The sequence below is a fragment of the Dermacentor andersoni genome, chromosome 3 (assembly GCF_023375885.2).
Source record: "Dermacentor andersoni chromosome 3, qqDerAnde1_hic_scaffold, whole genome shotgun sequence".
In the NCBI taxonomy this organism is placed as follows: Eukaryota; Metazoa; Arthropoda; class Arachnida; order Ixodida; family Ixodidae; genus Dermacentor; species Dermacentor andersoni.
The window spans coordinates 75,729,645-75,752,063 of NC_092816.1; the positions used below are offsets into that span (position 1 = coordinate 75,729,645).

Genomic DNA, 22,419 nt, shown 5'->3' on the forward strand with positions numbered 1-22,419 from the left:
CATGTCGTCTTATCACAATGGACAGGTTTATGTTTAGTCTCATCGTACTTTCAACAGGTCTTGCCGGTAAGCGAAAGTCGCATACATTTAACAGAAATAATATTGCTCGTTAAATTTTTTTTCTAACTGCGCCGGATGATTGAATGAAACTCGTTCGTGATCATTTATTTAAAAAGCGAATAAAGGTGCACGCACAAATATCTGAGACAGGCATAAATGAAGCTGTACGTAATGAAGAAGGTACAAAGCATTATTCTTGAGCACAAGTCACTTAAATGCTGATGCGACAAAGTACCGAGGTCTCTCAGTGCATTTTATTCATATCTCCTGAAGCGTTCACATAGCAATAATTGACTGTCTATGTTGGATTTTTCCAAACAATCTCGTCGCAATGTAGCCAGCTACCGCGTACTACAAGCGTCTCACAAGTTCCCTTACAACTGCCTAAATGGATTTGGTGCTCTTTTTGGAGCGTAACTCTTAAGTGCCTGTTTTTGCTTTGGCCGTTGACGGGATTCGGCGGCGTTATACCTCGTAACCGAGCGAACGAGCAAAGGCGAAAGATAAAAGCGAACGCTGAGCGCAACGGTAGATGAAAGAAGAGAGCGCGAAGCGGTAAGTGGAGCAGGGTGCTACAGCGAAAGCATGAGGCGGAAACGGAGGAGGAGCAGAGGGGAAACAGCCTGCGCATGCCCTGTGTTCTCGGCGGCCACGGCATCCAACGGCATCATGGAGGAAAAAACAAAGGGAGGGAGCATACCGCAATGCGATTGAAGCGGAAATCTGCTGAGCCAGTGGTGGCCCAACACGTGATCGCACGTCAAAGTGCGCGGCTGGTTTTAGTGTTCCTGTTCTGCAGGCAGAGCCACGGCAGGGCAGCTGAATAAGCGCGCACCGAATAAGAACTACTGGCATAGCTACAAACCTCGATTCTTACTCCGCAATCTCGACGCAAGAGGTCACGTGTTGGGCCACCACTGTGTCTCCACCTAGATTTCGTGAGGCAAGGCTGGCTGAGGTAATATGATCCCTCATATATGTTTCCTTCCTCCATGAAGAGCATCCACCACCGCGTGGGCGATCTCATCTGCGCTTCTGAGGGGGTAGGGGCAGAGTGGAGTAAGGGGAGAGGGCTACACTAGCCGCGGGGTCAGCTGCTGAGGTCAGTGTGACGCTCCCTTGGGTGTTGTCGCTGCTGACACTATAGTGGCACGATTTCCCTGCGACGAAGGGCCGCTCTCATCGTTGGTGGAACGAAACCGTGAGAAGAAAAACGCAGTACTGTGCAAGACGGGCTGTGGGTGACGATGGCTACGATATGGTACCAGAGTAGCGCACGTCGTCTGTATGGAAACAAAGCACGCTACACACAGCGTTCTCCACCGAACATAAACCGTGCACCTATACAATCATAATACAAAGTATTGGCACGCGCAATGAAAACACGTATGGAGCTGCGCTCAAATTTCGCACTAGCGAGTATCGTAATCGTAGGTGAATTCTTGTCGGCATAATTTCAAGTACAGTAGAACCCCGCTGTTACGTTCCTCACTGCTGCGTTTTCCCGGCTGCTACGTCGTTTTCATCCGGTCCCGGCATAGCTTCCATAGGATCCAATGTATAAGGAACCCCGCTGTTACGTTGTAGCTGTGAAAACGTTCCCGCATGATACGTCGCAACTTAGCACCCCGAACCCGCCTGGGCTAAAGTAGACAACGCGCTCCAACCGCCATTTTGGCTTTTGACGAGTTTTGGCTGGGCTTGGCCGGGCTTGGCTATGGAACTGGCTGCAAGAAGCCGCACGCCAGTTCGAGAGGCCGCATGAGGCCGCCACTAAGTGGCCATTCGTGAAAAATGTTCTTACTATCATCACTGTGATTACGGTCACCGCTTGGTTGTTGGACGGGTCGACTCACGGAGAAAGGAAACTCGGGAGAAGCCCTGACGTCACTCTTTGTGAAGCTAAAGTGAAACCGGAAGTTGGCGTTGCTCGTGGCGTTGCTCCGCCTATCGGGCCTGCTCTCCTCTCTTGTTTACGTTTCTCCCACGCCGCGCTGCGCGCAACCGGGCTGCTCAGACGCGCGCGCTCCGCAGCAATACTAAACAATCGTTAGCACGTTAGCATGATTACGCCAAAGAGGGCAAAATTTCCCGCGGATATTCGTTCGTCCGTTGCCATTGCCGTGGCGCGGTGACGACAAGGAGCACGAGCCGCATGATGCCGGGGAGTTGCCAAATCCTAGCTTTGGAGAAGCCGTCGCGGCTCTGGACCTCCTCCGCAGGTACGTCGCACCTCACAGCGACGCTGACAGCAATGCGGCCTTCCAGGGTATTGAGAAACGTGTGGCGATTTATAGCGAGCGAAAGAAACGGCAAGCCACCATTCTAGACTTTTTTAAGACCTAAGCGCACTCTGTGGAAATAAATTGTCTATAGTTGAAGCTGCACTTTTTTCATTCATTTTCGGAGCTTTCCTCACTGTTGCGTTTTCCCGGCTGTTACGTTTCTTTCCCCCGGTCCGGTGAAAAACGTATGAACGGGGTTCCACTGTATATAGTTCCTCAGTATGTTCGCAACAGTATTTAGAAATCACAGTGCTTAAACTTGGGTGGCTACTTTCTGTTTGCCTCGAACTTCTGACGAACCTTGCTGCCTCTTTGTTTCACTTTCCCTTTTCCTTCACTGTAATGTCAATATGCAGTTAGGCCTTCTTTCTGCTCTTTGTCACGCGACAAGCCTAGCAAGACATACCAAAAGCTTCCATTGAGCACTTTCTCATAAACTGTCAGCAACATAATACTTAGAGCGCCCACTTTAGCAATAAGTTAAGCAACTTTGATAAACTTCATGACTTTTCTGTAACCAAAATACTCGGTTCACTAAACAAACAGAAGCGTTGCCTTGCAAGCCATACGGAATTTAGTTTTGTGCAGCTCATAATTAATTTACTTTTATTTGCAGGTTCTAGGGAACTCCGTTCGCCACTTCTGTTAGCAGTTTTAGTTAGTGTTCAGGATTGCTATAAAGATAACAACATTCGTGTGTGGAGAGTGGGCATGAACCTATTAGCGCGAGTATACATGTGACGCTTCTTCTTGTTAGATATCTTTTTTTTTTTTGCGCTGTTCAGTAGACTGCGTCTGTAGACTGCGTGTGCGTTATACGGGGGAAAGTTGTAGCATCAGTTTCTTCACTGCGCATTCAGATACCCTACCCTGATATAGACTACCTTCCTCTTCCTCAACAACACCAATATCGTCAATATGGACAGTTCCGAAGCACCAAGGGAATATTCGTCACAACGTACTACGCTCCTTCGACTCCAAGGATCATCCTATGTAGGACACCCAATTCGTGATTCGAACGGTGTCGGTATAGGCTGGTAAAATTGTTTGCCATTTCGGCGCACCATTCTCTGCGGAGTTTACTGCCTTACGCGTGACACTTTTGAGACGAAGGATAGTCTGAGAATGTGACATTATCTTAAATTTAATAGGTGTGTGCATTGTCTCATCTCTTAAGCGCTGATACGGCGCCTCGTGCATTGAAGTAGAGATGTGCAAACTTAGTTTAGGACAGTGCGGCTGCTGAAAACATTCATCAAAATTTAGTACCTGCGAAAAACGAATAGTTTATCAGCAGCACTCTCGATGGTATACAGTCGCATTCGAGCTCATCGTTCTTTTCGTAAGAACGCAAAGAGACACGAACAAAAGGAATAAACACGACAACGCAGCGCCCGTGTTACTGTTACCAAAAGAACAATGACTCAACTCGCCGGCCTTGCTAGCTTGCCTACATTTGAACGCCGACTGCATTTCGCGCCTAGATCACATATGTTTGACACACATAGGACTAGATGGCAGCACAATGCTAGCGTTTGATCGTTCTTTGCTTCTTCATTGCACATACGCTCACATGGAAAGATTCATGAGCACCGTCGTGTAAGAATTTCAGATGAAATAGCATTTATCTGTTCACCAGAGGTGAATGGGCGCGTGTACTGTACTTTATTAAAAGATCTTGAGATTTCCTTCGCTTCTGATTTACAGGCGGCTATCGCAGAGACTGGTGGAATAATTGCAAAAGGCTCGGCCCCAACGTACGTACTCAACAAATTAGAACACATTTCTCTTCAGTTGCTTTGATATCCTCTGGACGCGCGGTGCATTAGACACTTCTAAATGCCTACATGCTTAAAGCCGGGCTCTATGCGCTTCTTAGAAACCGTGCAATAAACATTCATTTCTTTAATCGGCAGTGGAGTAGCGTGAAATTGCAGTTTTCACCGCGCTAAAAAAATATACACTTCGAATTATGCTTACATAATCATAATATGATTACATAATGTAATCAACAATTAGGCGACACAAGCTTGCGCCTGTTGGACGTCGCTGCATCATAACATGTTCCAAACCGCGTCGGGGCTATAGAAATATATAGAAATTACATAGACATCTTGTTAGTCCTTGCAACGTTAAGAAATCCTGTTGAAAATTATTTCAACTTGAAGAGTGCGCGTTTTCTCGACTACGGTTGTCTCATCGTGATGTTGCGCAAGGTGGTGCAAGATCCGACGCACAACAGTATAGACACGTGATGTAGCCATCGATCTTAAATTGTGCAACCATGCCATACATGTGGTGATGATACACAGTAGGAGACCCGAACAGAGTTTTTCTAGTCAGCGCTATGAATTTATTTTATGGACTGAGGCCTGGCGCGGCAAGGGGGAACGGGCTCATTTACATGTTCTCGCAAGCTTACTGTAATCTACCGGAAAGAGGGTGTTCAGCCTTGCTTCCAAGTTTCTTAGTGGTCCGCAAAGAAGCCCGCAATTCCACGGAAGATTGCCACGCGACTGGCCGCCCGAGGCACCTTGCGTGTTTGGCGAGCTGCTTTCCCGCTCGGAAAAAAACACTTTCATGCAGCACGCATTGAGTAAGAGGAAGCTGTATCGGGAGCTTTTCATGCTGCTGTACAATTTTCTCACTGATACTTTTCATCTCGTTATAATATTCGATAAGTAGAATAACTAATATAAGACTAATTATCTAATTAGGTGGAATTAAAAAATATATATAATAATTTGAGGATCTCCAAGCGACGCCAAACAGCATTATCGTGGTTGTCCAGCTACGTGGCATTCGCATATTTTTAAACTCTGGCTAAAGTTAGCTGGGACACATCCTGTATGTAGTGAGGAAGCGATTGTGGCAAGGAGAATGACACCAGCTCGGGGCGCTCCGGATTCATTTTCGCTACTAGCGTGACGCCCGCCACTATAGGCGAGTCAAAGTGAACGTGCGGGGAAGCGTACCTGCGGAATTTCGCATCTTCCCTAATGCTACCGGTGCAGGAATGGTCACGTCGCGGATGGAAATGAGGGTGCCGGCTGGCGTACAGCGCTTTGCCGAATGAAGTCAAACTTTAATTTTGAGTGCTCCATTAAATATGGCGTATCTGTATACAGTGCGCCGCTGCGTAATTACGACATTTAAATGGGCGAGCTATCAATGTTAAGAAAGCAGAGCAAGATATATTCGCAAACGTATGACAACTACTAGCACTGGACACTCTATATTCGAGAAGAGTAGTGATTCGCAATAAAAATGGAAGTGCAGCTTCGACGACGGGTGTGGTTATTTGCAACGTGAAGTGGCTTTCACTGAAAGGATTTTATGCCTCGCATCTCAGAATAATGCAATGCGGTTTCGTAACAGTCCGCGAGATCTCTTTTCGAGCTTTCGATGCCTCATTTGTATCTCTAATGTATTAGTGTTGGAATCGGTCTTTAAGATATTGCAGCTGATTTGTATCTGTGAATTCTTTCAATCCTGAGGAAGCATCATTACCGGCCGTCTAAGGGGGCGGTTAGATGCCGTTTTGTTGATCAACTCAGGTAATCCTTTTCAAGAGAAAAAAATGGTCATCGAAGAATCAGGTTTTATATTTTCTTTTGGCAAGTGTAGATGTTCGCAATATCTGGGACAGCTGTGGGAGTCGAAAACGGTGCACTATAGACACCGACAGCACACATTCATTCAAAAACACCGCGCAACTACGCTCGCAAGTATATAAGTTTGTACTATTAAATTTATTGAACCTTGCCGCTACAAAATGATGTTGAGATCTCTTACGCACACGTTAAATATATAAGGTCTTAGAAATTGCGTACTTGGAGTCTGTAGGATGAGTCCTGACTTTATTTAGAGCATAAAAGTTTATTTTTTTATGTTAAAATGATGTCATGCTCTATAATCTTATTTCGCCAGCCGTAGTTACCATGTAATAATTAGCTCCTTCGTGGATATATCCATTCTAGCCCTGCAGTGACTTGCCATTTCTTTATTTTCGCCTGGTGGGCTTACCTTGTCCTTTTCCAGCCTAGCGAGCAGAAACCAGCAAAGTTATGCTGGTACCATTGCTATGACGAAGACAGGAACAGAGTGTACCAAAAGTTGGAATCCTACGGCACCCCGTGCGCCGTAAGTAAATATTCTACCACGTGCCGGCAATCGATGAAAAGAACAAGTATGGAATTTTTCAAAAGCTGTATGCACTACCGTCTTCTTTTTTTCTTTTTTCATCTCTACCATGGAAGCGTTTCGCTATGCAATGTAGAACAATTTCTTTAGTCCGGCGGCCCTACTCAGCCGGGTTTACTATCCTTGATCAAGAAAGCGCCGTGTGACAAAGTCTCTGCTTTGCTACGCAAAAGGGGATCCTCAATGACCCATCAGAACACTCTAGCCCGGCCTATCCCGAGTTTCAGCTCAGCACAGGTATTCATCGTCTGTTGAACGACATACATAGTGAAATAGCACCGGGGCCCCATTCTTACTACAGTACTCTACTCATCACTTACAGACGTACAAGCGCAAAAAGTAAGAGAAGGTTCTCCTTGGCCCTATGCACAACTTGGCGGACGTCGTAGGCGCTACACGAGTTTCTAGATGTCACCTGATAAAGGATCTAATGTAACAGTGTGAGGAGACAGGAAACTTAAGAGACAACTGCACTGTTAACTAATGTCATGCGAGGCATTCTCACAGGGTGGCCTTGTTGAACGAAAGGGCTGCTTTTGTTACCCTATTTTACGGCTCATCTGAGGGTTGACTAAAGGTTTTCACTCACTCACTCACTCACTCACTCACTCACTCACTCACTCACTCACTCACTCACTCACTCACTCACTCACTCACTCACTCACTCACTCACTCACTCACTCACTCACTCACTCACTCAATCAATCAATCAATCAATCAATCAATCAATCAATCAATCAATCAATCAATCAATCAATCAATCAATCAATCAATCAATCAATCGGGTCGTTTGGTTAACACTCTGGTAACCTCTAATGTTTTCTTGGAGCCATGAAATTAATTAATGGTGAAAATCGCAGCTGCACTAGTATGATGCTGCTTCCGCAATTCAATTTGTCTACGACGAGTGTCCTGAAATGCCTGGGTAATCTCGGAGGTCATGTTTTGCGGAGCGCTACCGCTTGCTTTTCATCAGACGCCGAGTGATAGAGGACGCCACGCCTTTGGGAAAAGCGCAGACAAAGCGGTGCGAAAAAGGATGCAGCAGTATGATGAACTGCAGGATAATATAATAAAGTTCGCCAATATTCTTTTTTTTTTTTTTTTTACAGCGAGGCTGTCTTTGGCTAGCATCCCGGAATCTTTTCGCGTGCATCACATGAATACAGGCGATCCGGGCGGCAGTGGAAAGCCGGGAGCAATGCCTCATAGCCCCGTAAGGCAGTGGCGTGAACCGAACATACAGCACAGCTTTCGTTTCAATACGAAACGCATAAAAGAAGAACAGCGTAAAACCACATGATTTATTACGACGAGCGCGCACTTCCGTGTTCATCAACGTACGTTACCGCCAATTCCTCGCCAGTGGTAGTTGTCGCCGACTTTAACGTAGTCAACTCAAAAGCGAAAGCAAAGCAATGGTTCACCTACTTCGTGGTAAATATTGTCCTCGGTTACTTCAACGATCCGATTCAAACAACTACCGCACAGGGGTCTTACGTCGATTGAACTTTGACCCAAGACATTTCTCAAATAAGAACGGAACAACTTCTGTCTGTATCATAGGGACCACAAAGCAGTTAGGGCACTAATTTCCAAGTAATAAATAAAATAAAGGTTTTGTCAACTGCACTGAAACGTGTGTTTGCGTGAGACATCATTTTGAAGAGCAATGCGCCTAATAAGCGCACATCACGGGATGAGTATTTGAGAAGTTGCCCTACATCAGGCACAACATACCTACAGCTTCGCTGACCAACTTCCTTCGCAGGAGTGGATTGGCAGAGAATTTTTTTCATAAATGAAGCGTAATTATGCTTCATTTTACTATCAGTGACTGAATACCTACTTAAGTTTGCACGCGCGACATGACTCGCATGGAAATCAATTCCATCTTTTAACTGGTGCAAAGCCAAGCCTATCTTAAGTTTACGTCATTTGTTCTCATAATGGTAATGTGTTTATTCATGATCAGTGTTCTTCGCACACCACTTTAAACGGTGACTGTGTCTGTCGTTCCCAGTCCTCGTTTCAAGTGGTGTGTAAAGAACATTGACCATGAATTGTAACCAACTGGTCCAAACCAGTACGCTTGTGTTTTTTGTAGTGGTGGCACCTTAGACGCTTTTCAACGCTTATTAATCACTGTACTTGAGCTTGATACTTGCCGTTAGCGCTCATTTAAGATTAACCTCACTGAACGCAGCGCTGCCTAATCTCGGCGTTGCCTCATCATATCATAGCCTGCCAGACAACATTTCGCTGCGCCCGCTTGACAAACGGCAGCTTCGCCCACGAACATTATTGCGAAACATGAAGTCAGCTTTCAGAGATAGTGGGTACGGATTTGCTCATGGATCATTCCTCTTTTTTCTTTCCCGCCTCAGTGTCTTTCTCCCGAGCTTTTCTCCTGTAAGACACACTACGGAAATATCTTACGAACTATCTAAGATTTTGCCCGCTAGATGTGCCGCTCAGGCTCTGTATACTTTCGTTTTTGCAAAGTTTAATTTTCTTCTACATGAGCATGCTTGTTTTAAAGAAGGAACTAGAGACAAAGACATCGTCGATATCCGCTGTACTCGTATTTCTTCGTCACTTTGCTCTCACGTTGCTAAGTTACTCCACCCCCCCCCCCCCCCCATGTTCTGCACAACGACGTATTCAGAGCCGTTACAACCTACATGCCATCTCTATCAGAGGCGCAAGGTCACATGTGCGCCATACTTTTCCTATAGGAAAACTTAGCGTGATCAGAGCGTAAGCGCCATGAGTGCCGTTCTCAGCCTGTCACTGCCTCCATTTGATAGTCTGGACGCTCGGTCCACCAAGGGACACAAACGCTAAGAGCGAAAAAGTCCGGTGTCATCTGAGGGATCATTGTTCAGCGCTCTCATGTCTAGCAGTCACTATGGAGATGAAATGATTAAATACACGATGCAACGATAATGACAAGATGAAACACACCACAAGACACCGGATCCGGCTTGTTGATAACTTTTACAGGACTTCAATGCGTCGAAAAAGAAAGGAAACGAGAAGAAGGCAAGGCCAAGAAACACTTCGCGCAAAGGCTCAGTCGTAGCTTCTGTACATGAGAGCGTTTTTAAAGTGCTGCTTACGTGTTTACGTTTTTAAAGAGCCGCTTGCGTGTTTAATATTCACGAGTTAAAGTGGGTGTGCCTCTCATTGTTTTAACCTTACGTGCATTTCTGCTTGTCAAATGAGAGCACTGATTTTCCACTTTTGCCGGAGCATCACTTCATCTCTCATCATCGCCGGGCCTCCTGAAAAAAAAAAGACACAAACAAAGAAACACCAACAGAAACAACCAAAACAAGAAAACAGTGAACGTCGGCGAGAAACACAAGTGCCATGCCACGCAAATCGCGAACATGTAAACGCGCGTGACAGACGTGGACACGAGAAAGGAGGAACCACACAGCGCATTTCTGCCTACGTCCTTTCCATTTTCGGGGTCTGTAGAACGCATTTACGTGTTGGTGTGGTGGTAAATATTACTGAAAGGGGCAAGGTTATGGGGGGACGTGGCTGAGGGATCGGGCTCAAGTAAGGCCCTCGGTCTGCTTGGCCTTCTCCGCCCAGTCCACCAGTTCAAGCTGTCGGTCGACGTCCCCGGAACTGAGCCAGGCTGTCCAGTCAGTCTCGCTGCTGACGGGGGGATGAGAAACTGGGAGCGAGGTGCGTTCCTACATTATGTGTGTGAGTGTTCCTGTTTGTGAACAGAGCCTACACTGGTCGCTTTCCTTGCCCCCTATGATTTTGTTAATGTACTTTGGGTGTGGGTATGTGTTTGTCTGGAGTCGCCTAAACGTTACCGCTTGCGTTTTATTGAGTTGCTTGGCCGCTGGTTGGAGCGCACGACGCCTCAAGCGATATCTATAGGCTATTTCATGATAAGTCTCGCAGGGTTCCTCGTGTCTCTCCTCCTCATTCACGCCGTCCGCATCCGCGGACGAGGCTCGGCGCGCGAGATTCCGAGCCAAACTGTGAGCCGACGCGTTGTCGGGCACAGCCGCGTGAGCGGGGGTCCACATGAGGGTTTGCAAGCCACTTAGAGAGCGCCGCGTAAAGGTTATGGTGCGCCTGTTTGGAATTCTGCCGTGGACGAAATTGCCGATGGCCTGCTTGCTATCGCTGATGACGGTATTCGCTTCCACATGCATGGCCATGGCAATCGCGGTTTCCTCCGCTTCCACCACTCAGCCAGCAGTGATTGTTGTGTGTTCTATCAATCCTCCGTTGTGATCCGCCACCACTGCGGTCATGAGGTCGCCGCGAGGGTGTCTCGCTGCGTCTATGTATACCACTCCATCTTGCGAGCCGTAGCGTCGCCAAATGGCTTCACTACGGTCCTGCCGACGGCCCTGATGGAACTCGGGGTTCATGTCGCGGGGTAGAGGCGGGACATAAATATGCCCCCTGACCTTTCGCAGAATCGTCATGTAGTCTGTAACCTCGGGGATGGCCTCGAGACTGAGCTTCCGGAGGACTGTGCGGCCAGCCGGGGTTAGTGAGAGACGATGGACTTGGGCTGTGTGGTGAGCGTCTAAGAGCTCCTCGATCGTGTTGTGCAAGCCTGAGGCCTCTAGCCTTGCGGTGGCCGCGTGGTCAGGAAGGCCCAGGGCTGCCTTTGTGCTTCGTTTGATCATTGTCTTTAATTTTACTAAGTCCGTGGCTACGAGTTTGACATATGGTGTCGGGTACACGGTTCGGCTGGTTATGTATGCCTGCACAAGTCGAAGGAGCTCGCACTCGCCCATGCCGCGGTGCCGATTAGCCACCCGGCGAATGAGCTGTAGTGTGTCGTTGGTCGCCCTCTGGAGTTTGTTAATGGAGTGTTAATGGAGTGGAGTGTACGTGTTAATGACGCTCGGCCAACTGGCCTAACTCTCTGAGGTGGCCAGCATAAATCACTTCTGTTATCCTACACGCACGTGCCGAATTTATTTTGCATTTTCTTCCTCTCTCTCTCTCTTTGTAGGGCCGGCCAAACCGCCCCATTGGATTCTGCTGGGGTTCGCATTGCCACCAAGACCTCTTCGGCAGGCGCCCACCCTGGACTCCAAGTGCGGGTAGTAAAGGCCCAACCACTGCACCACCTACCGGCTCGACCGCTGCGACTTCGAGGCCGTTGCCGTCGGAGCCTTACCGGCGTGGTAGTGCAAAGCAAACTGTCAACAGCACCGGAAAAACCAATTCAGAGCCCTACAATGAAGCGTCCATAAGAAAGCCCCAATAGCGTGTCAAGACGCCGAGCAGAGCGCAAAGTTTCACACTTCACGAACCACCAGCAGCTAAAGGATGACGTGGCAGCATATCTGGGGTAGACGATAGGAGAAAGCATAAAAACAATTTAAAATATTTTTTTTCATCTCATCTCTTGCTATATGTTTTTCAAGAGAGCTTTCTTCTTTCGCTGACAATAGTGTGCTTCGCGTAATATTTATAAAAGTGCAAAAAAGACATAGCAGCCGCGCATGTGTGTGTTCTTTCACGATTTGTCTGCCCTTCTTTTGCTGAGACCGTTAAAAATGTCGTCCTGTAGCTAGATGGGACGATGCCTAATCGTCGCATTTTACGAACTCGAACAGAGAAACTTGCTGTGTAGTTTTGGTTTGTTTCTTCTTCTTTTTAACGAAGGGGTCGGGGGGCGGCGCTGTTTTGCGAAAAGGTTATACCATTTATCTGAACTCCTCTGACGTATATAATGCTACTGGAAGTCTGCCTCAGCTTACAGCACCTTTTTGAGACGTAAACGAGTGGGTCACGTCTTTTCCACAATTTTCGCATCTCTTCCGCTGGCGCTGCAGACTAGAAAAGTCTGCAGACTGCTGCAAATATCGTCAGTCCAATCAGATATGCTGTGAGCTGTTGGCAAAAAAAAAAAAAAAAAGGAAACGAAAGCCCGGAGCAGAAAAAATGAAGAAATGCAAAAGGAAGAAAAAAAAAACAATAACACGGAGGAGGAAGGGAAAGAGCGGGGGCAGGATAATAACGGTTCAGAACCACCTGCTTTGTTTATGGAAATTGCATAATGTCGGGGTAAAAGGAGTTGTGCCATTTTCGTTTTCTCTTTACACTTGGGCATGCCCTTTGATTTATATTAAGTAAACGAAAACAAAAAACATCTGCGGAATCATTTCACTAAAGACATTCCCATTTAACTTCGCACACCGGACATAACTATGGGGTAATATTACCTTTACGGGGTTTTAATCTCCCAAAGCAACTCATGGGCAATGGGATACACTGTAGTGAGTGAAATAGCATCGGAATAATTTCGACCCCTTCGGATTTTTTTATTCGCATTCAAATGATGGCGCATCAGCGGCTGGGCTTCCGTTCTCATGGCAATACCTGCCGGCGGCGGCCGGGAACAGAACCCGGATACCCAAAGAAAAAGAAAATGTTTTACAGGGCATGGAACTTTCCCAGAGACTCGGTATCCACGAGGCATGAACATAGAACCTTCAATGTGGCGTTGCAGCGTGCGGTAGTGTGTGCACTTGGCCCGATGGTCTGCTTTCTGAAAGGTGGCCTAGCGGCTACGATGTTGCGAGGCTACGCACAAGGTCGCGGGATCAAATCCCTGCCACAGCGGCCTCATTTCGACTGGGGCGAAATGCAAGAACGCCCGTGTTCCGTGCATTGGGGGCACGTTAAAGATCCACTGGTGGTCCCACTTAATCCGGAGATCCACTACTGCGTGTCCCATAATCAAACTGCGGTTTTGGTACGTAAAACCCACGAACTTAAAGGGAGCGTAAGTATTTCAAGTGCTGGCAGCCAATGAGTAACCTGTTCACGTGGTTTAAACCGGTAAGTCAGTTAGCTTGATAAAAAAACGCAATACTATTTCGCTCTGAAACGATATTTTTTCATTGTATTGATGAGTAAAGGCTAGACTCTGTACAAGCTTCATTTATTAAGGGGAAAGCCTTAAGTGGCTCCTGGGTCAAGAAATCCGTTGTCCGGAGTTGTCCAAAGACTGACCGTCCGATGATACGGCACCAAAATTCAATGGCACCAAAATTGATAATGCTACCATTTATTGAAGACTCAACGACCATTGGTGTGAGTAGAACCCATGACTTTTGGTGTTAATTAAGCCACTCGAAACCACGACCTTTGGTGGGACCAACATTGATGGTGCTACCTTTGATGGTCCAACCCGCGAGCTTTGGTGTCAATAAAGGCGAAGTTAATACTGGCACATGTGGTAAATATATAATTGATTAAGACACTCTAACTCTCGAGCTTTGGTGGGAGTCGAACTCACGATATACGGTGTTGATTAGGGCGCAGTTAATTAAGATAGAATTAAATAAGGCACTCGAATCCACGACCAATTGTGGGATTCGAACCCACGACATTGGCATTAATTAGGGCGGCCTTATTTATGGCTCATTTAAATAAGGCAGATTTAATTAAGGCGCTTGAACCCACGACCTATTGTGGGAAAAAATGTAGGAAGTAACAACGGATGCAAATGAGAATGTCAAGTAATTTAATGAATGTCGCGTGAGAGCGCAGGCTTTCGTGTTCATCCTCTTTAGCGTGTGCTAAAGTGACAGTCAACATTTTTCTTTTGCGCTTTGTTTCAAAGGAGTCTCCTGGTCGTGAGAAAAAATGTATGCGATTTTGGCATATTTATCGGGAATCCATCAGAATTCTGTGCTGAAGGCGGCATCCAGTCGTTCGCGAACGAAACCAGATAATTCACGACCGTACAGCCCTGACTACTTTCTGAAGCGTACCGAAAGGTGTGAGCGGGTTGTAAAATGATTTCAAGTACACTGAAAGCAATGTAAAGGACCTGCGTATTGAGTCTTGCATCCAGGTTTTGTCGGGCAACGATTATTTCCAGAGCAGCGTTTCGAAGAGAATGCCAACGAACGGCTGTGTCGTTCAAGAGAAGTTTGAATTTAGTGCCACGAGAGGGCGCTACTGCACTTGTTCCAGGATTTCAAATTGGCGATCTGTTAACTCGTGTGCTGCGCAACGCCTGTGTGGCAACACTCGGAGAGGCAATAAATGTCAGCTTATGCGTTTGATGCAATAAACAAAGAAAATGTCGTTTATAATAACCTTATCTCTTTATTGGCTCGAATAACGTGTCACGTTAAAGAAACTGCGCAAGTGAATGGCGTAGTTTTTGATTGGCACTGCAGGAACTGATGCAATTTATGTCTTTCATATTGCTTCTTATGTGCTCGTTCCGAAGAAGAAATAAGAGTGAGAAGATCATTGAAGCAAAGGAATCGGTATAGTATTCCCACCAAGTGGCTCAGCGGAAGAGAGGGGCTGCGTCTCTTCTGATGAACACCATTTCAGATCCCATGAGCTCAAGCGAGGTGCACATGTGGACGCTTCTCTTTGCAATCAATTTACTATTTTTTTTCATTTATGTTTTCTTTTTATGTAGACTTCGAATGTTTGGTTGTTTGTGGTATGCGTGTGCATATGTATAGCGAAATATGTCGGTCCCATGACTGGCAAAGCGCTTTTTTACCTCCCCCTCCCCTCTCTCCCCATCGTAGGGTAGCAAACCGGATCATTTTCTCTGGTTACCCTCCCTGCCTTTCCCCTTTCCTCTCTCTCTCTCTGCGAGAAGCATATAAAGTTATCAAAAATTAAGTCGCAGTGCACTGCGATTGCTACCAGATTGTTAGCCTAAAATTTTCCCTCGTAGCCAGCCCGCGCCCCCTTCTTTTTCTTTCTCTATGAAATGATACTCACCGACACTCCAATATCAAGAAATAGTATAGTACAGTAGAGGAATACTGTTCGATGGCGTTGAGCATCGCGAAAATGAACGGCTGGCTCCACACGCTCAGCAGTTTATCGAGAAAGCAGCGCCGGCGGGACAGAACTTAAACGGAACCCGCGCTGACAAAGCGAACGGCAGGATAGTAAATACTAGCGATGAAGAGTCTTGCCTCTCCGCTCTATCTCCACCACCGGGGAGCGCCAACTCCTTAACGAAGATGGCTCTTGCTAGTTAGTAAGTAAATGCATCTCTTCTTCTCGAAAAAAATTGTTCGTGCACACCTGCGAAAGTTACTTCCAACCGATGCTACAAGAAACTTACTGCGCATGAAATTGTGTCAGCCATCGCGTCACTGTTTCGCATTATGAGATTATGAGGGGAACTACCTTTTTCTCTCGCAGATACATAAAAAATAACTTTTCAATTTCAAATAAGTACGGTGATACTTGTTCTAAGGAGGAGCTTACCGACTTTACACCTCGGTTGCCATTGTTGCTTATATATCAACATCACTTTTCGTCCACGCCAGATTAGTATTGTCAGGCGCCGAGTCATATTTCCGTAGTAATTCCAAATCTTCCAGAAAGATAGCAACGCTGGATGGAGAACAGCACTGCTCGTCTTCCCTGAGAGTCAGAAGAAGCGGCAAAGCCCTTTGCTAAACGCAAGGACTTCTGTAGGGCGTTCAGTTTATTTCGTCGTTTTACTTCGCGGAGTTCGGCGCTTTTGTGTATTTCCCATCAAATCGTGATCTAAATGCAGAAAGCTTGCAGTAACGCTTTGTCAAGCGAGTATGAATTTTGTATCTTCATTTATTAGTATCACGAAAGCACAATAACGTCATATTACAAGTGGTGTTCTATGTTCATTGGCAAACTTAACACAAAAAGAGCGAACGAAGACAACACAAAAGTACTGACACATTCTTACTGACTACTTTGAGAGAGTGACGCGAAAGAAATGTAAGAATATGTTTTTACTTGCTATACGAGAACAACGCCAACTCACTGCGAAAAATAAAGACGAAACAAGTGCCATGTTAGTTTGAAGTTTCTGAGTGTTGTCGTCGTCGAAGGTAATATGTTTACCGTAACAAAAAATTTGACCTGTGCTTTCCGTACTGCTTGGCCCGACATCACCCATGGTAGCTACGTCTCCTACACACTCATATTTATTTATTTATTTTATTACATATATAAATTATACTTTCTTCAAAAATTCTCAATTCCTTCCCTTGCCCAGTCTCACGGGCTTTTTAACTAAACTTGTATGTCAGAGAATTATCAATCGCTCAGCTCTCGTTAGCATATCAGCCCGCGCAATGTCTGAATGTTATTTTCAGGCAGCATGTATCGGCCGCAGCGTGCAGCGTGCTTTCATAATCAGCCACAGTTTCACACCAAAACAAGGGCATAAGCAATAATTCACATCACAGGGGACATTTGTTAAGTCGTATCTTACGAAACTGCTACACACACACACACACACGCGCGCGCACGCCCGCACGCACGCCCGCACGCACGCAGACACACACACACACACACACACACACACACACACACACACACACACACACACACACACACACACACACACACACACACACACACACACACACACACACACACACACACACACACACACACACACACACACACGCACGCACGCACGCACGCACATAGTTAAACAAGTACACGTGGAAATATATGCCCATATTGGAGAAATGATCAACGAAGTTTTAGCCAGTCTATGAACAGCTAGTTGAACACCGGATGCTGTTTTAACTTTCATGCACATGACGTTCACGTTTAAAGGTGAAAAGCGTTCGCAAGACGCGCTCTTTGGTTGAAAGACAGCGGTCAAAGCCCACGCTTACGTCCTTTGCCGCCGTCGCCTCAGGCGACGAAGTGACCTACTGAATATACAGCTGCCTCGTGTTAAGACATCTCTTCACGAAAGGCCAGTCAGTAAGGTCACGCTCTCGAGCGAAAGCAACGTGGCTTAGAGCAGAACGATGTGAGTGTGATGGCGAGACAGAATAAGGAACAGCCATTTGACATGAACCCAGAAGTGGACTCAAAGCCTGCGGATAATAGTGCGGTAGCATGGGGTGTCGGCAACATTCAGTTTATCCAGTGGTACTCTTTTCTCTATAACATCGTTTGTTCTTTTCCATTCCTTGTCTTCTGTTTTGTTAGGCACCGTTTGCTGTGGAGAGCTTGAGCTAGAAATGAGCCGGGATACGTCAGTTAGTTTTGTTGGGCAGAAACAATGAAGAAATGAACTATTGATATTAAGATTAACAAATGAATAAAAGTAAAAGTGATACTGATGAAGGCATAATAAAGATAAGCAAATTTAACTCAAATATAACGTCTGTCCACGCCGCTACCCAAATGCTGTATGCACATTGGAGTCTTGAACCCTTAACGCACGAGTACTTAACATTAGCATTAATGGCAAGTCCAATTACAAAGTGTATAGTTCGAGCACAGTGCGTATTACAGAACATAAATTCGCAACTTCATACGTAATTGTACAGATCCTCGTAACACATACATTGGTGTAACTCGATGCCTACGAAAAAGTTTTTCAGTATTTTCGTCTTTACCTGCAGATGAGTCGCTGACCTAGGTGCAAGTATTTTTTGCATTGTAAAGGTCGGGCCGGCCAGCAAAACGTGGTTGTCTAACCTTTCTAGATTTTCTTTGTAACATTTTCTTGCTCTTTCTGCAGCAAGCTTTGGGCTTTCATGAAGGACGTGACAAAAGTTCCTTGCTTTCGTCTTTCAGTTCCTATTTCTTCTTCACCTAGACCAAGGCATGGCAGGACAGCGGCTTTTGAGTCATACCGACCTTTACAGTATTCTCAGTAAACTAGCTCTTGCTGCGTGTTGGTCGTCGATCTTCTCTTAACGCTGTTATAATTTCCCAGACGCGTGGCGTAGCGGGCGCTTCGGGGAACAATAGATTGGATCTACGTCACGCATAACTACCATGTTGCTGGTACGCAGTATGCTGCCTATGTCATCGGTAACGAAGCAGTGACCTATGACAAACAGCTTCTGGTTTCTTTTACTTTTAGAGAGATGGGGGGGAGGGGGGGGCAGACAATGAAATGAATGACCTTCGCCGTAGAGTTGGGAGCGTTGAGTGAGTGAACAATGGAGTAACTTGCCAGAGCCTTAGCTCAAGGATCAACGCATCTGAAATTTTCATTAATGAGTGCGAGGGGGGGGGGGGGGGGGGCGGTACAACGCACCTCTTATCAGGCTCGCAATTTCGTTGCGTGAAGTAGTAGTGCAAACTTTATCTTAGGGGTCAAGTTTGGCAATAAGAACGCCACTGCGCGCACGAGACACGGCTGCTACAAGCAACATCTCGCGCTTTTTGACCTTTCCCCAGTATCAATCCTACAAAATGCCTGTGCGTCAATTTGTGAAAGTGCGTCATTGGACAAGTTTTCTATTTATACGCTTGGTGGCGTAGAAGCAGCAGTTACCATAAAGTGCCAACGTAAAAAGCCTGCATTAAAATGTTTGCCAAATGCCCTAACAGATGGCACTCGCATGACGATCACCAGAGGAGAATGAAGAAAAGTTAACAATGACCTTCATGTTTTACGCTGTGGGTCTAGAAAAACGATGTGAAGCAACTATCGCGTGCGAATTAGATAGGGAGGCGAAGAACAAGGAGCGGCCGTACGACACCCGCAGTTTCATCACGTCATGTTTGGCAATGGAAACACCGGTCCAAGCGTGACATACTGCGGCGACAAGCACGCTGGCTTCATGCTGTCTATAGACTGCTTTAATTGCACGTGATCAGAAATTCCAGAATGTGCTTTAAACTATTCTGTAGTATGTAACTGGCGAATTGCGTTGGCTGAGGAGAACAATAGTGTTGTTACAATCAAATATGAGGCTGATCTCCTAAATTCACCACTTCCTTGACGACCACATTCAAACATTCAGCTTCTTACTCTACATGCAGCGCCCGTTGCGATTTCGGTGGTAAGGTTTTTTTTTTTAGTGAATATTTTACAGCGCACTTCTTAAGGGGAATTTCGCAACTGTCTTCGTTGGGTGGGGATACTGGAGAGCGGTGGACTGCTCGGTATAAAAAAGTCAATAAAAATGTAGTGCAGATTCAACGCACATGTTGGTATCAATGTGAAGCGAAAATTTCGTGGAGCGGTTCAAGAAATGCTATGAGCTTGCCTATTTAATTCGTGTGCGCTTAACAATAAGAAAACTAGCGCTCGCACATTATTTCGCCCACCCGTGCTGCGCAATGTGACAAATATTATGTTGACTTGTCTTTCATAATTTATTCTTATTATTTCTAAGTGTGCCGGTCATTTCTTGAGCGATTTCCTGTTGTGGCGTATGTGCCGCGGTATGAAAAATGTATTCATCATCGAGAGGGGGTGATCATTTCAAAGAGCTAGATGGCGTTGACAGGATATGTACCATGGTAAATCTCCCGTTGTGGGTACGTACCATAGTGCGCAAACCATCATGACAATCAACACGTTGCGACCATATGAAACAGCAGCTACTTGGCATTTACACGAGAGAAGTATGCATGCGAGGCCTCTGTTGTACATGGCGATCCCCTATGGATAGCTTCTGTTGCGATTCACAGAAAAGAGCAGCTCGCATACTACGTATTTTTGAGACAAATTAGTCGTTTTATAGACGTAACTAAAACGCAGGATTGTCTTCTCATACGACTGGCCAGGTTGGAACTCCTGGCAACATTAAAAAAGAAACTTTAGATCACTATTCCAGTCGAGATGTCATGGAGGTCTTAGGCGCTACCTGTCTGAGATGTCTATTATGTTCTCCGAATTTGTAAACACCCTTGTATACTTTATTCACTTTATGACTTGCTGAAACCTGGCAATAAAGGAAAAGAAAAAAAAAAGAACATTCTGGCATAATGACTAGAGAATGGGGCTCGTACACTGAGGGGTGGGCGAGGTACGAATAACACCGCCAGGTGCGCATCCTATATTTTTTAAATAACGCCCCGGAGGAATCCACTCGATCAGAAATCGTACAGCAACCGACAGTCAGATGGACCGATCCAAGCTAAACCATTGGATGGTATAGGGCACGAACGCTTCGTTTACAAATTAGTCAGCCTTGCAACGTGAGTCGGAGTCTCGATTATGCCCTTTAAAAGGTAATCATGAATTCTTAGAAAATATAAATTGCCCTGCGAATACCTAACTCCAACTTTGTTGTGTGCTTATCTTAGCCAGTAATTGGCGTTTTTGTTTCGTACGACGATTTTAACCGGCCCCTCTTTGTTGGGCAACGAGGAGGGGCCTGAATGGAAAATATTCTGTCGGTATTACATCTGGGTAGGGCCTTATGGCTTCTGTCGAAGATCAATTAATTAATTACTTCATCAGTTACGTAATGATAGCCTCCATATGGAAGCTGTTTCAGAACGTGAGAAAATGCATTGCGCCAAATATATCAATGAGAAATTGTCGCACACTTATACATATTGCAGCTAACAAAAAGACGAAGCGAGCGGTAAAGTAACAGGGTATGACCTGCCAACGCCAGGTCCTGACTAAATTTCTTAACAAAGAACATATATATATATATATATATATATATATATATATATATATAGTTGAGGCGTCTCATCTTGTTGAGGTTCCGGAATCCATGATTGAAACCGCAGTCACCACTTTCCTAAGTGTTCAGGAGCTCGTTCGACACACGTCCTGGCCTCTTCGTTCACTCGCTCTCTCACTCTCTACCACGTAACCGGCTTCCCACATCTCACACACATACACTTTTCCCCCACTTTGACACTCCTAATGCTGACGCATTAAAAAGTAAATCGAAACTAAGACAAAATAAAATGAGGAGTCCGTAGGGGATGTTTAGGATCACGATATATACTGATAGACATATTTGTCAAGCAAATGAAGAAAATCGTAGAGAGAGGAAGTTATAATACCCTTGTTACAATATCCCATAATATCTTATAATAATATATCCTTATAGCTTCAGTTGCGGTGTCATACCAAGCACCTCAGTGTACCTGTTTCGCGCTGCCAGCGTCTCATCGGCGTCTTAATCACCTCCCCTCCCCCCCTCCACCACTCCCCTTTTCACTCTCGCACGCACTCACATGAAATGCAGTTACAGAATATGCGAAAAAGAAAACTGCTGATGTGATTAAATAATTTCACAATTCCTCGAAAACAAGTGCAAATGAACTTATGTAATGTGGAACTTCTGAACACTCGTTTCTCTGTATAGGAACAGCGTGCTTCTTGAGTTATCAAGATATAACACAGACGGTCTTTGGCCTCACGAAAGATGCACATGGACGCGGATTTTCTTTTACGACCGGTGACGTCAGCCCAGTGTGTACGAAGCCAAAGGAAGTTCAAAATGTCTTAGCGGAGAATGAGGTTGCTGAAGAAGGCACACGTGTGCCGTGCGCAAACATAAGTCCGATGGCTTTCGGTCAATTTCATTGGCGTCCTACAGGAGGCTACGTGATTATTCCTGCCACTTCTAAAATTGTATGCCCACTTGTTTTTTGAGAGTACGTGCGTACAAGTGCATAAGATATGCCTCTTCTAGAAAAAATGGCGGAATTCCAACAGCATTGGTGTGTAGTGCAGCCGAATGGTAGGAAAGGATTATCCAGCGTACGTCAAGGCGGAAAGCCATCTTGTACCTAACGTTAGCTTACTGAGTTGTTTGATGTCATTGAACTTACAGCTGATTTGAAACTGCTATAAACATACTGTTGAACGATATGTGTTTAACTTCACAAAAAATGAAAGGCAAAGACAATTACGCCAATTTAAGGACTGCAAACTCTTTCTGAATAAAGCACAAATGATGTTTGCATAAGGAAATGATGCCGACCCCACACACTAGGTATCGACGTTATGCGAAGCATTTTGCTGGTACCTGATTAACAGCATCGTTTGAGATTACGCAAAGCATTACCGGATGGATCAAATGCTTGTGTAAGAACGAAGAGCCATATGTTTGCCGCAAGCATGTTTCTGACGACAGCGGCAACACGACGG

At 45.7% G+C, this 22,419-nt stretch overlaps 1 protein-coding gene and 1 long non-coding RNA gene across 2 annotated transcripts in view; one reads left to right on the plus strand and one right to left on the minus strand.

Moving 5' to 3' along the window:
- On the plus strand, window positions 1-11,948 carry LOC126542837 (uncharacterized). Its single transcript, XM_050189956.3, has 4 exons — window positions 1-66; window positions 4,053-4,102; window positions 6,387-6,488; window positions 11,554-11,948. The coding sequence occupies exons 1-4, from the start codon at window positions 18-20 to the stop codon at window positions 11,809-11,811; spliced, it is 459 nt and encodes a 152-aa protein (XP_050045913.2). The 5' UTR covers window positions 1-17; the 3' UTR covers window positions 11,812-11,948.
- Window positions 9,427-22,419, minus strand: part of LOC140216732 (uncharacterized) — a 21,034-nt gene continuing 8,041 nt past the window's right edge. Inside the window, exons 3-4 of the long non-coding RNA XR_011893402.1 lie at window positions 15,810-15,968; window positions 9,427-9,835 (exon numbers count right to left, since the gene is read on the minus strand). This is a non-coding gene — a long non-coding RNA (uncharacterized lncRNA). The remainder of the gene's footprint in view (window positions 9,836-15,809; window positions 15,969-22,419) is intronic.